Below are 17068 nucleotides of genomic sequence, written 5' to 3'. Positions count from 1 at the left end.
GTAATTAGTATACTGGAATTGTTTTCAACATCAGCTATCCTTTGATATATGACTTCCCATTGTAGTCTAAAGTGCTAGTGTTTATCGTAATTAACTAATTAACAAATGTCAGCAAAGTCTGGCAATCGTGTATTGCGATCGTACTCGATATAAGCTATCCTTTGATATATGACTTGACATTATAGCTCCAAAGTTCAGTCTTAATCACAATTACCTAACCGGCAATTAGTATGCCTGTTTAGGGTCGTCAGTGTCACGGCACCGAGATTGTGCACGTGTCACATTTGAGACACCTCAACCGCCCACCTTGAAATATATTATGCGACCAGGATGGTCGCTTTCGTTAGGAGGGGGAAGGTTGTAAGCACTGTGAGTGAACACCTTCTTCTGAGCGCAATTATCATGGTCATCGGGTCATGGGAAGAAGACGAAGTGTTGAGCTGTGGCTAGTCGGTAGCTGTTGCTTCGGCTTATCTGAAATAGAAAGGTGAATTTGCTGGTCCTTCTGTCTCACAGTATATTAACCTGTGAATGACCTTGACGCATCTATACTATGAAACAGAAGTGAAACTTTTTTTTTTTTATCGACCAGGATAAAACAAGTTGGCAGTGCTCTATAGGTGAATGTTACAAAGAACTATACGATGAAATTCTGTCACTTAAGTTGCAGGTACACTAAGCTATAAATATGATTTCTAGTTGCCTATAGTTGCCGGTAATAATTGTTCTGCAGAGTGAAGGTGCTTGGAGTAGCAGGAAGTCCATCAAAAGAGCCGTCATATGAAAAACACACTTCTAGTCATTTGCATTGTTGTCCTCCTTTCATGTGCTAGAAATAGGCCCGAAGTTGAACAGTGTTGACTGTTAGTTTTTCTTATACATTGTGCTGTCTCATTTAATTTAAATTAGTCACTACAGCCACCCACCGTAGTCGTGCGCTGTTGCGGCCACTGCGAAGGAAGCCAATGCAGCTCTTCACCGGGTAATTCCAGCAGTAATTTGCTCCAAAAGCACCGAGATACTCTCCAGGCATGAACCGAACCATTTCTAAGCAAAAGTGAAGCTTACGCTTCAGAATATTTGCATGCACGAACTGGTTTCGAAGGCAGCGTCGCTTGGCGCTATGTAGGCGCACTGCGCTTTTGCCTACACTTCATGTTGCTGCCAATTGCAGCACCACTTTTGTTTATCAACATGATGCTTGTCTATATATGTGTGCCGACATCCAGTATGTGGCATCATCTATCGGCGTCAAGGGGATTTGGGCATGCGCAGTAGAACACGCGGTGGCAGATCATGGTAGCGGAACACGGTAAATTAAAGCTCTAATAGAGAGATTTAGTATTCTGTGATCCGCGATCTGCCGTGACCCTCTACCGCACATGGGCAGGACGCACAAGCTGATTGGTCCCGACGCGGCAGGTCTATATGCTGACATCCAGTATGTGGCGCCATCTATCGGCATCAAAGGGCATGCGCAGTGGAACATGTTGTGCTGGATCGCGGTTACGAATCGCGGATCAAGGTAAACTAAAACTATAATGTCAACAGTAGCGTGCCGTGCGCCGCAAGAGCGCGGCCGCCCACTAGCCATGCCTATTTGCCAAGTTCTTGCACATGGCACAACGAAGGTGGCATCTTTCAGCAGTCGAAGGAAGCAGGCAGAGCCCATGACAATACTAATTTTTTGTGGTCGCGGGAGAGAGGCAAGACTCCTTGCTGCGTATTCTAGTTGACCTCAAGCTGTAGGCTCCAAGCACAATACATGCAGTTCAAATTACATGATCAGGACCATCCAACTTGATTTGTACAAAGGTAGCAATGCTCTCAGAAAACATGCTAAGGCCAGAATTAATGTGCAGGTTTTCCGGGATACACAATTTTCATGATGCCGCCTTATGCAAGATATTGCGGGCGTCGAATACGTAAGTGGTCTCAGACTCACTATGCTTGGCTTATCATTGAAACCTTTCTATCGGTGGAATAAGATGGCAAACATCACGTCTGTGGATTGCTGCAAACAGATTCCACCACCGCTTTTGCTGTTCTTTGTCTTTCATTCCCGCAGTTGTCTCTTTGCGATGCCGATTGACTATAGTGACACAACGGCGTCTTTCCTTACAAACCAGGTGCAAGCAACAAGACAGCAAAAAATATACTGATGCCTATGCATCCCTCGAGGTGCTATCGCAGGACACACACAATTTGATGGTGCTGCAGTACTCACCCATTTCTTGAGTTAGTGCCAGTGTAAATTAGCAGTTGTTAACACAGCCACCACCAGAAAATGAAACGACATAGACAAGAAGACATGAAGAATTAGTGTGGATATTTCTCTTTATGTACAGGCTTGACACAGGCCTTACAAACAATGTTCACTGCGCCTTGGTCAGAAAAGCCAAAGCTTTGTGGGCAGCTTTGGTGCGGGTTATGGTATAGAGGCTACAACAGCTTGCTTCATGAGCATTTTTTCAGCGGTGATTAGAGCATGTGACTAGCGTGCATACAGCAGCGAAAGGCGGCCACCAACAGACAACAAGTACAAGCAACAATTCCAGGCTGGCATGCGACAGTTACGCTCACCAACCAGGACACGCACACATATTATGAGTAACTGTGAGTGACCCATAGAGTTTCGTACAAAACAAACTGTATGTGTTTGTACAAAGCTCCATGGGCTGATTCATCCATGCCGTGAGAGTCCTCAACTGGGACCCAATGCATGCATGAGGCAGTGCACGGCATTGCATTCAACACCATCACACAAACGCGGAAGGAATACACGGAATGCGGGGCTGACGCCAGCATCTTAAAAATAGGAAAGAAAACTGTCAAAGACATACGTGTCGCAAGTATATGACACTATTTAAAGCCCAACTGGGAAAGGACAGAGGGCTGATATACATCATACTCAACAAATGCAGAATGTACCAGCTTGCAACGTGCATGGATAATAACTAAAAGCAGTAACAACAATAACATACATAAGGATTCAGTGCAATGTAACAGCCATTTAATAAATCAGTGAGCATTAACTTGCATCTTTGGCATATGATGTGATTTAACTGAACTGTGGGACTTTGTAAGGCAAGGATTATATATATAGAGGCCATTTAGATGTATGGCACGCATGTTTAACAGCCTGAACGCAGGCACGCATCCTCTACTGCCGAGATGAACTGTCACGGATGAAACACTCAGTGCAGGCAGTGACAAGGTTCAAATGGGATCCAAAGAAAATGGTCGCCATCTTACATCGGCCCTATTCATTTGAGAGTATTTTTCCCCAAACAAAGCAATTGCACACACTCGCATGTGCTTGTCGTGCACCAATATTGTAAAATTGCTTTCGAAAACCACGTTTCAAGCATGGGCACACAAATGTGAGCCAAAACTGAGAATGGTTACAAGGGTTTCTGAGCAGTGTTTCAGTCTCGTCTGTGACAAGAGAGAAACGCACTGCTGCATCAAACTCTGAGCAAAGCAAAACGCTATTCTGGGACAGATTTTCATCTCACAGTTGTGACCGACAATATAATAAATGAAGCAATGCATCAGTCTTCACTTCACAAATCCATTTCTAACAATGCATCTGCACAGCCAATAGTTGCTTACAATGTGATTTCACAAATTGTGTCCCGCCACAAATTAGCCAATCTCCAGCAAGGCGAGGCATGAAGCAATTAAACCTTTGGTTGGTGGCTAATGTAAGGAAATTACATTTTTCTTCTAGACCACAAGAAGGTAAGCTTAGATCGTGCCGTACACAGGCGCAAGACAGATAAAACAAATAATGCGCATAGATGCTGTCTGTATTCCAAAACCACTATCCAGGAAAGAGACAGCTATTGTCACTATATATGCCATTTTCGTCGAACAGCATGGATTGACATAGTCAATGAATTTCAACCTGAAATTAGATCTTGATAATTAATAGCAGTTAGTATGGCATCTTGGCACACAGATCCCAGAAATGTTGTCACAAATACTATGGCAACATCAACTTTTGCCTGCACACATTACTACATAGCTGTCCCTACCCTGTACAGCAACGTAAGGGATAGAGGCACATTGTGTCTCACAACTAGATAGACTATTCACTGCCTAGCTAGCTAGCTGTTCCCTACTACTATTCCCTACTATTCCCTAGAAGCTAGCTAGCTAGCTCCTGTGGAGCAGCATTTCGGACTACTGCTACTACTCTGCTGTCTTAGCAATTACCGTATTTTCCAGTGTATAACATGCGGTTTTTTGACAAACGTTTTGGTAACCCATTCTATATAACAGTGCATCTTATGTGCGATTTTTTTTTTTTTCATTTTGTGCAATGTTCATAGGCGACCTTTATTGTGAAATGGTAATGGTAGCGACACCTATCATTACAATATTTAGAGTCATTATGGTGTTTTAGAATTGTACAGCTGTCTCACTGGCAGCATGCCGAAAGGTGGAGACGTTCATGCTCCTCGCCCTTTCCGCGCCACCAAGACAAGCCAGATCGAGTCGACTCTCTTTTTCCAGTTACAATTTATAACATTGTATGGTGGCTATTGCATGTGTGTTTTCTCCTCCTACACGTGCTTTGCAGCGTGCGTCAGCACGTCCGCGTGCAGCATGATCAGCACAGTAATAATGAGCACAAAGAGGACACCTGAGCGCTGTCGCGAGAAGTCGGTGACTGCGTACCAAGATGAAGCCTTTCAAGGCTTTGATTAATAATAAAATGTATTTGCTCTCACTGAGTGAAAGGTTTTTTCACGCATAAGTGTTGCCTCTTTTAAGTATTGCCACTTAATTTTTTTCTATCAGTTGCACGCACATGTAACAAATTTTCTTTCAGGCAGATAGCATGCGATGGTCGAGCAAGCATATATAGTCAAGTCCTATGGCTCTAACCTGAATAAATTAAGGTAAGTCTTACATACCAATTTTTGTTTAAAACCTCTAAATATGATGATTGCGTCTTATACAGAGGTGCTTCTTATAAACCGGAAAATACGGTAAACCAAGCCACAGAAATAAAAATTCCTGCATTTGGGTAGTCTATGCCCTGAGTGTCCTTAGGTTCTTGTATCACTGTGGAAGGGCATCGTATCATCAGGCATATACTTTAACCAGACATATGCTAACTCTATAAGCCACTCAAGTAGCGTTTTTGTCATCCGGAATGTAATACCAGATAGGACATCTTGTATACTCAAAGAAGACATGTGCAAGGCAATAATATAGTGCAGTGTCTGCACCACGGCCGCTCGATGGAAGCGCACTAGGTGCGGCCTGCTACATCGCCCGAAACCGGCGGGAGGCGCCTACTTCCAGTCGCCACCGCCGCGGCGCCACCGTTCGGGGACAGCCGCGCGCGGAGAGCTGCGCCTGGCTGCGCTTTGATGGAGGCGTCGGCGTGGTAGAAGCGTTTTATTTTAAGGATATAAGAGCTCCGCTTCACACAATTTGGCAGCAAGAATTAGTATATACTGTCATGTCTAGTGTGACCATGTCAGCACTTAGCGCTTGCTCGGCAAGGATGTACACTGGAGTGTACCCCGAAAAACTTATAGTCACGGTGGTTCAAGGCTGGAGAGCTCGCATTACCGTGATGTTGCATCGGATCCAGTTGTTCGTCACATTAAAATGTCACCCGGCTGTGAACAATTTGAAGCTGTTCAGCTGCCATGGTAGCCTAATGCATAACCACTTAACTGTGTCGCAAATTCCGTGTGTCATTTTCATACCATTTACTCATTCCTGCATACAGCTATTATACACAAATTGATGTCAACCTGTTCTAAGCTGCCAGCACTATCCAATAAAAAAATGTCCTACTATGAGCAACCTCCGTGAAAACGCGACATGTAACCAACCTTTCTATCTCATTGTGACACATTTTAAGGTGGAAATATGAAGATGTTTATTAGGTTAAATCTAGATGATAACCTGGGATCTTCGACTCAGTTGGAGACCTTAAACTTTGTACGCCAGAACGTTATCCGTCATGGCTTCCCGCATTTTGCATGACCGGACAAAGTAAGCGCGCTTGATAGAGCCGGTCTGCCTCAAGGTGCTACGTATATGCGCCGAAAGTGTTTAATAATATTTTTATTGGCTGCTCGCAAACGCATACAATTTTGCTGGTTCGTAATTTTCAGTAGAAGAACGCGCATCGAGTGTTGCTGTTGTGAAACTGTCAGCTGTGATCACAAGAATGTTCACGCGTCAGAGCGCAACTGCAGCCGAGATTCAGCGAGCAGCCAAGTACGCTTATTATTATGGCCACACAAAAAAAGGAAGAAAATTACCAATCGCAGACGGAAAACCTTTCCTGAGAGAGGTTTATGCCATAGCCATACACATCGCTCCACTGTTGAGTTGATTTTTCCAGCCCAGCTCGCTATCAGTGGGGGCAGCAACTTAAAAGATATCTTGCATAGCGGCTTAGCATGGGCACGATCAATGTTTTCATAGATTAGCTGCAGGTACTGTGTATGTACAGTGAGAAAACAATGATGAAACCAAAAGTTTACACAGCTTGCTACTTCACCGGACCTCTTCAGACTTCATCATCCTGTTAATGAAGGTGCTCGTAAGCTGACAGAGCTTGATTACTTCCTTTGCGGGGTATATCAAGCCTCCATTGTTCTTGGTTTTCATTAACCTGTAACTGGTCCAGTTGACTATATTTCCTGCAACAGGCTCTTGCTCGACTGACATGTCGCCTCAAAACCATTACCAAATATCGCATAAATTAAGCAACAACCTGGTAGTGATAAACAAAACTTGGGGTTTTTAAGTCTCCTTGAGGAGCCTCGTTAGAGTGCCCGCACTTTGCTACCTGCTTATTCACCGTATCCCGTAATTGCTGCCTCTGTCTCATATCATTAGAATGCAGCCTTAAGCCACCGCATTATATGAAATAGCACCCTACACATAGCTATACTATAAAGCCCCTCTTTACCGCAGCCGTACGAACGTGCCCTATAGGAGTATAGTGTGCCTGACTTGGGATCTAAGGGTCCCGCTTTCAATAATTCCCATTTCACCCTTACATCTTATTGACTCTCTCTGGTTTGGCAGCTCCTGCCACATTGAACATGTCATGTGTTCTCATTGCGCCAAAGGTGCCTGGCCATATCACCAACTAAAGTGCCTCTTACCAGAGAGGTTTTTTTCCGACTGTCCGCCGACAGAGCGGGCGCCGGATTTTCTGTGGAACGCGGCTTTTCATTTTATCGCATCGGCTCAAACAGTCTCAACAGTATAAACAAATGTTGTATGCACAGGCTCCTTTACTTGCAAGGCCACTCAGATTAGCGCGGCAAAATATAGAACAAATTGCATGCTTATATAAAAAAAAAAACCTTCGTAGATATTTCTGATATGTCCTCGCAACATTACCTGCGAGAAAAGCTTCTGGTGCTACCTCATCGTGTTCATCTGCTTCACAACACATAGTTAAAAATCCTAGTTCACTGGCCAGCTCCCTGGTAAATAACTAGGTTAAACAACGTGACGGGAACACAGGAAAGGAGACGACACAACTAGCGCGGTTATGCAGTCTTCTTCTCCTGTGTTCCCGTCGCGTTGTTTGCACGGTTAACCTACAATTAATCACCAACAAGTCCAATCTGCTGTCCCTTGTAGCAAATTCAATGGCAGCTGATAGGGCATTATGCCTCAGCATCTGGACTTTTTAACCGCAGCGCCGCTTTCATTTCAGAGGAAGCAAATGCATTTCCACTCCTCGCTGCTGTCTTTCCCTGAAGCGAGCTCAGCAGATAAAATTAGAGGGTCTCTTAGATGTCTCTTAAGCGCAAGACGGCGAAAGCCTACCCTTCTCCTATCATTTGCCTCTCATCGTTTGTCACAGTTCGCCATTTCAAGTCGTCGTTTGATATATTGGTCGTTTCTCAGTCATGATGAGTCTGCCTGCATAGTCATTGTAGCCCTTATCACTCATTTAGAATCAGCAGTGGTCATTACATGTCGTTTCACATATTGGTCATTTCGTTGTCATTAACCGTAATGATGAGTCATGCCTAGCTATTATAGTCATTACCACACATTGCTAAGCACTTTTACTCATTTCTAATCAATTGCGGTCATTACATGTCGTAGTTTGATATACTGGTCATTACAAATCATTTTAATCATTATTAACCATTATTAGTTATTAGCATTAGTCATTATCTCTATCAATGTCTATAACTTTTATTGATTACCTATCACCATCAATCATTTTTATTCTTGATCTCCCTCCTTGCACGTCCGCTTTTGTGCTTTTGTGACTGGCACACCAGTGCACAGATGCGACGCACAGATAACAGGCACAGCTTCTGCGCATAGATTTTCGTTCCATGGGCCTAGAACGGCTTTCGCCTTAAAAAACAAACGCATCCAGTTTCAACGTTAACGTGCTTGCACATGCGCGCACAAAAAAGGTTTCGTTTACCACGGAGACGCGAGGCGAACGCACTCAGAAAGGAAGCAAACCGCGCGCTCAGAGCCGGCGACGTGTCCCCGAACAGTGGCGCCCTCAGCAGAAATAACGGGCGCAACTGTAAACTCCCCAAGGACGCGCTTGCCCATTAACAGCAGCGCGACGCAGCAGGCCGCACCCAGTGCGCTTCCATCGAGCGGCCGTGGTCTGCACTTCTTATGCCACCAAGCGCACTGCTGTGCAGTACACTTCGGCATCCTTTTTAGACAATGAAATTGGCTTCGCAAGGACTGTCATGCTGCTTCATCAAGCAAGTGAACCTGCGCTAATAAATGTTCTCTTCCATGCTTGTGTGTAGAAATATATCTTTGGCTTGCTTAGAAATGTACAAACTCTTCTTTGCTTTTTTTAAAAATAGTTGGTTCTTTGAGGTTGTGAACAGGTGTAGGATATGTCTACAACACCTGGGACCTGCCTCAGGCGTTGGTGTTATATCTCTTTTTTTTTGGCACTGCAGTTTCTTTTTTCATATGTTATCACCAGTAGCAATCATCTTTAACAGCACATGATAGCACATCGTGTCCTGAAGTGGCAGCACTAGACTTAGAGAACATGTTACATGGACCAGGGTGAAAACGGATAGCTCCTGGTAGAGATAAGCAATGTCTTTTGCACAAGTAATAACGACAATGCTCATTAAGTTACTTGGCAAAAAAGCGTTATGCAAGTAGCATTCTTAACAAAGTAAGCAGCTTGCTGTTGTCCCATCCATTTGCCTGCTGGTCAGTTGTATCAAAGTAAACTTGACGATTAAGAAAAGAAGAAAAGAATGTCTACGCCAATCCCAAGGCAACATTCTGTACCAAGAAAAATACAGGAAAGGGGGCGAATGGGGCCACTTTCAAAAACAGCATAACAGCCTTCCTGGTTGATTGGCAGGAGGGTGATGGAGGCCCCATTTGAGTATGTGCCTCTTGTGGTGTGCTCTCATTCAGTAGTACAAGGCCAAGCGAGGTACAAAACAACTAGTCTAGTGTCAATGTTATGCCAAAAAGCCAGGATTTGCCAAAAGTCAGAGTGATACAGTAACACACACAGGCACTGCCCCCGCTGTTCATCCTTTCCTTTTCTTTGTTTCAATTTTCTTTGTCGGCTTCTCGATGCCCTTATGTAACACTTACTGGTCTCAGAAGACAGCCACTCCTCTATTCTTATTTGTCTGTTGTGTCACTGAAAAACAAACATCTTCAGCCATGGTCAGTTACTACAGTGCTCACAGTGAGCCTCCTTGCATCACTACTAATCTCTGCAGGAATCCAACCAGCGTCTCGCTGTGCTTGGCTGATGCTACACTGTTTGGTCCCATCCAAAACTATAACCTTGCGTTGATTGATACCAACTGCCCACTTCACTAAACCAGATCAAAATGAAATCGAGGCAAATGACCAACTGAGCTCTGGCTAAGGTTATGGGTGGGACATACAGTGGTGTAAATAGTGAACAAAGTTTTTAGGGCCGGCACTTTAGTAATTGCAGATTTGAGTCTCCCAACAGGCCCCATAGTTTGAAAAAGGCCCAGTGCATGCTGGTCAAGTGTTACTGAGTTAATGTCAATAGCCTCATGAGCTAGCGAACCCTGTAACTCCATCGCGACAAGTGCGTATATCCTTGGTCATAGTTATTCGAACGCTTGCACTAACAACTTGTCAGATGTAGTTATGCAATGTGTCCAAATTCCAATGCGCACTTTCTTTCTAGCCATCATCATTATCAATGCCCAACTATGTGCACTCCAGCTCTCCAACTAACTCTGTCCTGCGCCAGTTGCTGTCATTCTATCCCTGCTGGCATGAATGCAAAAATCAGTTCCAGATATTTGGAAGCTGTAACCGATAGAGCTCATGAAGATACATTACAAGCCACATAGTTATCAGTAATTAGGTTCAGGAATCTATATCTTGCACAGTGGAGCACCCGGTTCAGGATAATGAGCTATTACCAAATCCGTCTAAAGGATGTAATTGGCTAAGACAACTGAATGCATGCACACGTATCAAATAAAACTTGTTCATCTCGTGAGGAGATGGCTGCTAATCGTCGACTTCTGATTAAACTTCTATCCTCCAGAAAACTCAACCTTGACCAGATATACAAATGGTTGACAACAGAAACATTGCGCTTGGCAGAAAACAAGAACAAAAGAATCTTCACAGGAAACAACATCTGAACAAAGATAGGTTGACAGCAGAAGGCAACGATCTCGTAGAAGATAAGTCTGGGTAGTGAACGAATATCCACTTGCAAGTCCAATCTCAACTCCGTGCGCATGTACGATGTTCAGGCGGTGTTGTCCGCAGGGAAGGGAAGCGTAACAGATTCAGAATATCAACTCAAGAGCACGTTCATGTTTCCATCCAGCTACAGCAGTTAATGATTCCAACATCGACTAGATAGATAAGGTATGCAAAATAATAATGCCAGCATCGAATCCATGGTGGCCTGACCATATTCATAGTTGGACCAAGCATGCACCAGAGCTCAGTCAAATTGTGAGGAAAATTCTGAATAAAAAACTAATGTAAGCAAGTGACCGTAAGCATGCTCCTGTGCAGACCTCGCCGAAAGTGGTACACAGCATGACGGTGAAATTTATGCAATAAAACAAGAGTTCATTCAGAGCATTTAGACACACACACACACACACACACCGGAAAATTCGCCATAATTGTGTGGGAGTTAGGCAATCAGAAACTATGCATTCCGTATGCTGAGTGTGGTCAGTATCCTCTGGAAGTTTACAAGGCTGCACGTTAATGCGCCTTGGCTCAGACCCATGCCTTATTTGGTTCCGACGTGATTTGTAAGTCATGCGGGCATTTTTCGAAGCGAGCTCTGTCCCCGTAGTAAAGGAATAACAAATTATATTGCTGCATTGTAACAAAGGAAGAGCTACCTAAGCTGTCCAGCAGAAGTGAATGTTCATCATACTTCGTTAATTCATACCGTTTATAACCGACACCGTAAAGATGAATTACACTACAAAGGAGCATAAAGGGAAAAATAACTCCTCTAGTAAACACCCTTTAGGGGAAGGCTATATTGCCTAAGTCACAAGGTGAGATGCCAAACACTAAATATGTGGAATGCTTATTAATTTCCAAAGGAAGCATATTAATTACCACCACCTTAAAGTGCAGTAAAATATGACGCAGTGACGATTATGGAAGGAGACTTTAGTTTATGAAGTCTTGGCTAAAGTTTTGGTAACCAGAAAAACTTTGCATGCTTTGAGACAGGAATATATTAACATTGCCGACCACAGTAATCTGAATTTTTAGTGATGGAAACCTACCCCAGGACTAGGGCCTCAACTAGGAAATATGTTGGAAGGTTGTTTGCTCCCTTTTTACTCCCTTAAAGGGTAATTCGTGTTTACAGTGTAAGTACCCGAAAATTTGCCCCATAACCCAAATTTCTACCAGGCACTTCAGCTTTAAAACATGTTTTCTGACAATAAAGTCTGAATGCCATCTCACAACAGCCATACTGTTGTGGACAGTGGCTGTATGTGTTAATAAGCAACATTATTCAAAGTAACTGTTCTTAAGTGTGCTAGTGACTAGTACATATTAACCTAGAGGAAAATCTCCTTAAAACAAAGTAATTTCTGAAAAGCGGCCAAGGCATCTGCATGCGTGGAGACATCAATATATTACATACAGTTAAGGTAGAATGGAATTCATGGACAGCACGACACTAGTCAAGAGTGAAAGATTTTGCACCTTCGAAACAGTGCTCCTTTTGTATGTGAGTAGCTACATGTGGACCGGTTATTAAAGTTCTAAAGTAAGACAAAGTAGTGCTTTGTGAAATTGACATGTAGCAAACATTATAGTTATATATTAAATTAGAAAAGAATTAAGCCTCTCATGCATAGAAAGAACTACAACAAAGCAGAGTGAAGGCATGTGTGAGAGAAGAAAAGTTCAGCATATGTAATTTGTACCGAGTTTGCTTTCCCTGCTGAGGCATCGTGCACACAAACACACAGAAAATGGGGTTAAAAGTGCATTAGGCTCTGGACCAGAGTATACTGCAGGCAAAGAAGATTCAAATCATTGCAGGTGATGAGTAACGTAAAGGTAGCATGAAGGTTCAACATGCTAACTCGCATTTTGGCATATCTGTCTGCCTGTGTGGACCACGTGTGAGTGTCAATGCTTTTTGGTCACTTCAGCTTGGTGTCGGCAGAGCTGTAGTAGTACTGTTTGTAGACAGGTCCTAAATAAGATGGCGACATGCTGATTTAATGCTGCTGCCGGGAAAGTCTTTCCATACTAGCTTTCAATCCCGATTTCATCAAGTTTGCTCGCAAGCAGTTTGCAATAAAAGCTGCACGTTTCATCGATCTCGTACATGTGGTTCTGATCTCGCTATGCTGTATTCTGGTGGACGGGGGCAAGCTGCATGCTGGAGCTGCTTTGTCCAGCCATTTTTGATCAAAATATTGCTTTTGTACACATGAAATGCTGCCCTCCCTTACCCAATATTCACATATATGTGCACTGACACATACAAGCATACCAAGTGAACAATCACGTAAGTAGTGCGACTCAAACATAGTCCCGTTTCATCAAACAATAAAAAGTGGCAACAAGTGTCACAAACGCACTCGAAACAGAGTAGACGCGCTGTTCGACCGGAGCCTGGCCATAGCAGGCAAGCCACGTCCAGCCCTGCTCCAACAGAGGAACGTGCCCTTAAGCATGATATGCGTGGTTATGCTCGGGCGCGAGCAACAGCGAGTGACTCAGTGTTAATTTACAGTAGCTATGTCTGCACCACATTCTCGTTCAAACGTTCCACATTTTCTTTCCACAGCAGTGCAGACGAGGGAAAACGAACCGATGAGTTGGGCATCACTTCGCCGAGTCTGAAGCTCTGTCGAAGGCTGTTTGGCCTTATGTGAGCAGGAAACATCGGCCGAGTCAATTCCTTGTAACACTGTCGGCACACCCAAAAGATGCCACCACCTCACTCGTGTCTCGGCGGCCCTGGCGGCGGATAGCTGCCGGAGAACGACTGTGCGGAGGAAGTGACGGTGTCACCTGTTCCTACTGCTCCTCCTCCCGTGCTGCTGGCCTCGTCGGTGCTGAACCAGTGCTTCTTGAGGGAAACGCTTTCCCGCAAGGGGCTGTGTGCTCTGCACAGTATAATGGGATATTCAAGTCCATGAAGGTGTTTATGTCTTTTTTAAGTATTTCTGCTATTTCAGGGGAGCAAATAAGCAGAGGAGCAAATTCTTTGAGAGAGAGAGAGAAAGACAGGCTCTGCTTCACTCTCGATCACTCTCTACTCTTTCTCTCTCTAGAAAGAGAGAGGGAAGGGCAGAAAGAAGGAGGGAGGGGTAGAGGGAGTGGGGAGGGAAAGAGAATGAGGAGAATCTCTCTTGCTCTCAAAAGACCCTCTTCCTCTTTCTGTCTCTGTGAGAGAGAGCTCTGCCTCTTTCTTTATATGGAGCAGAGAAAGAAGGACTCTCTCTCCTCCTTTCTTATTATTATTTATCACTAACTAACTATCGGCCACTATATACCGAAACACCACCAATATCCCGCTGAATCTCGCGGAAACATTTCACACACAGTTTCTGTGCACACTTTCTACGGTTGCCACTCATGAGCTGTTAAAAGTTTTCACCTCAATACAGCCCATTTTTGTTGACTTCCAATATACAACGCATTTGCCGAATGCAACTGCTGCAGCATAGACTTCTTCACCAAGAGGATGGACCCAGTGGTTCTGTTTGCGGCAGAAGTTCAGTAAAACATTCATCTATTTAATTTTTAAAAATGCTGAGCATAGTGAAATGTTCACACCTAAAGGCATACAATAAAATATGCCATTAGTATTCATTATAATAGAATTTCTAGATATGAGAAATACAGAAATTGATGGCAGATTTAAAGTAAATCAGCCAAATGCAAATTTGGTGCGCTGCCATTCCTGTTTTCACTTTGGCTTTCATTTGGGTTCGCCGATAGTAGTTAACACGCATTCGTAAGCTAGCACACTATGCGAAACGCCGCCCAACAGGAATGTACAGCCTCAATTTAACCAAGCCATATGAACGTGCCCACGTGACCTAGAAGTAGAATGAGACATGGAATCGAAGTGTCCCGGTGGCTTCTATTCCCATCTTAAGAGTGCAGCTCAGTTGGCAGCTCTTGTGAATTTGGCCATAATATGCGGTCTCGTGACGTCATATAAACCACCGACCAATCAGTGGTGTGACTATGTCACGTGCCAACTACCACCTGTCAGAGGCATGTTCGTGAGGAGAATCGGACAAGCGAACACCACCAAGGCAGTGAAGTGAGGTCTTAGTGCCGACACAGCAAAATAACTCAGTTATACATAATTACGCTGCACATAAGATTATATTTGGACTCATTATAGACTAGACGTGCCTGACAGGCATAAAGCCATGCATACCTGCGCCGCACTTCAGTGCCGTGCGAAGTCTGGTGGCCTGCTCTGCTGCTGGATAGGCCAGCTCTGCCTGCGAGAAAACCACATCACACGAAGACATCAGCTAAACAATTACCAGCCTCAAGCATTTCACCTGAAATGGCAGAAACGTCACTGTTCACAATGAAGCAGGGCATCAGATTTTCTAGTGTCCTATTAAATTTGTTTGTTTAAAAGCCATTTTTACTGCGTCGGATATGTTTTGACTACAGAGGGCAAGTGCAGGTACGACGGCGGAGCTGACAGTGCATTTAGTGTGGCACTGGGTGTTGACTACACACTCGCAGTGATCAGACCAACTATGCCACATTTATATCTTACCAATATGGCGTATTTTCCCGTGCCACACTCGTGAAGTGACTTGTCTTTCACACGATGCAGAAATTCGGCCATCGTTTAGCAGTGTCTCGGTGCTATGAAGTGAATAAGGTTTAATAGCTTCATAAGAGTTTTTGGATAGTAGAGAATGTGTTGTAGGCAATACAAATTAGTGCCCATTGGCAAATGTTTTCATTAGAATTCATGGTAACTGGGCTCAGATTAACAAAACATCATTAATACTCATTCCGAGTCTGTGTGACATAGGGCAAGGCCAATCCTTAGACACAAATCGGGCCACAGAACACGAGGGAACAAAAACTTTGTATGCATGCATTTTGTGACTATAAAAACATGGTGCTACCGTACTAGTGTAGCGTGCCTAGAAAAGCAGGAGGAGGACATTAGCGATTCTGGGAGCAGGCGGGAGAGAAGGAAAGCGCATGAAGAAGAGCCCAGAGTCCCCGTCCGAGTATTAGTGCTAATTTCTTCTTAAATAAAAAAATAGCACACGGTCGAAATGAATCGTATGCATTGCATACACCTGCTTTTTGCACACAACATGCCACATATACCAAAGAAATTTCCCCAGAGATTCTGCAGGCTGTCATCATCTAACCTGGTTAGACCCCCATTCAGAAAGTTGCAGCATAATTTTGCAAAAACTCAAGTATAGGCCAACAGCATCTGCACTGGACCTAATGGTGCTAGAATTGATCCTGCCAGGATGGCAGAATCACATGATTCCTCTTCGGAAAAATTTTTGCGTAGTAAAACAGACAGGCTGAATTATTTTCTTCATTTTTCTCCATTCGAGAGAGCCTACATTTAATGCCTTTATTTTTCTTAGTGGCGGTAGCCCATTTAGGTGCTGCGGTTTACAGCCTATAGTGCCTGAATTGCCAGATGCAGGCAACATACCCCGAGGTTAATTTTGGTGTCAATCTGAGATGTCGGAAGCTGCAAAAAGCATGGCAACTAAAATCTAAGGATTGGTAGAGAAACGAGTACACATTGGCTTGTGTCGAAGAAGACCATGCTAAACTGTTTGGAGTGGCAGCCAAGGTCGGTGATGCAGGGCTAAGCACACCTTGGCACTATTTAAATGAAACTTTGTTCCAAGTCGTCGCTACCACTATACCTGTCTACTCTAAAATGATGCTGAACACACTGGCAATAACCAAAACCAACTGGCCTGCATCTGATTTGTACAGTATTGATGTGTTAGCGTTCTCTGTGAAGCTCTGCATCTCTCACGTATAAAGCTTTGCAAGGACGGCGTGACTGCTTCAGTTTTGAACAAGATGATGATGCACACGCTCAATGAGAGTTTGGGCGGGCTGGTCGGTAAACCGTTGTGGCGGCAGGTGAAAATCACGAGGTTATACCATTATACTGTGAGAACTCGCTCCCTCAGTGAGTTTTTGTTGAGACAGTTGTCCTAATGCCATAAACAGAGTATATAAATAGCGTAACTAAGCCATAAATGCGAAATTCAAATGACCTAAGATCCATGGCAAAGCAGCAGAGAAAGGCATATGATCCTGGTTTCAGAGTTAGGCAATGCCGAGAGATGGCACCGCGGTGTCCTTGTGCCTAATACTGCTTTTTAGAACTCACAAGGATGCCTAGGAATTTAATTATTGGTGATAAATGGTAATTATTCAGCACCTAAAGTGCTGCAGGTGCATGAAACGCTAAAAAAAAATCAGAAGTTTAACTCTGTTCAGCCAAAGGCAATGTGCCGAGTACCGATTTGGCTGATGGTTTAGGTCAAGATCCAAGGTA

The 17068-nt window shown here is 43.9% G+C and overlaps 1 protein-coding gene across 4 annotated transcripts in view; it reads right to left on the bottom strand.

Moving 5' to 3' along the window:
- Nucleotides 1–2328: 2328 nt before the first annotated feature.
- Nucleotides 2329–17068, bottom strand: part of LOC146180611 (rho GTPase-activating protein 29-like) — a 234747-nt gene continuing 220007 nt past the window's right edge. For all 4 annotated transcript variants that reach the window (XM_084576090.1, XM_084576093.1, XM_084576092.1 and 1 more), the window contains 2 exons: nucleotides 14927–14993; nucleotides 2329–13637 (listed from right to left, as the gene is read on the bottom strand). In XM_084576090.1, the coding sequence (XP_084432216.1) occupies nucleotides 13469–13637; nucleotides 14927–14993 (236 nt within the window). In that variant the 3' untranslated portion in view covers nucleotides 2329–13468. The remainder of the gene's footprint in view (nucleotides 13638–14926; nucleotides 14994–17068) is intronic.

This window comes from Amblyomma maculatum, chromosome 8 (genome assembly GCF_055883805.1).
Source record: "Amblyomma maculatum isolate TAMU_Amacu chromosome 8, ASM5588380v1, whole genome shotgun sequence".
NCBI lineage: Eukaryota > Metazoa > Arthropoda > Arachnida > Ixodida > Ixodidae > Amblyomma > Amblyomma maculatum.
The sequence above is the reverse complement of the archived record's forward strand: the minus strand, read 5'-3'. Positions and strand labels throughout refer to the sequence as shown.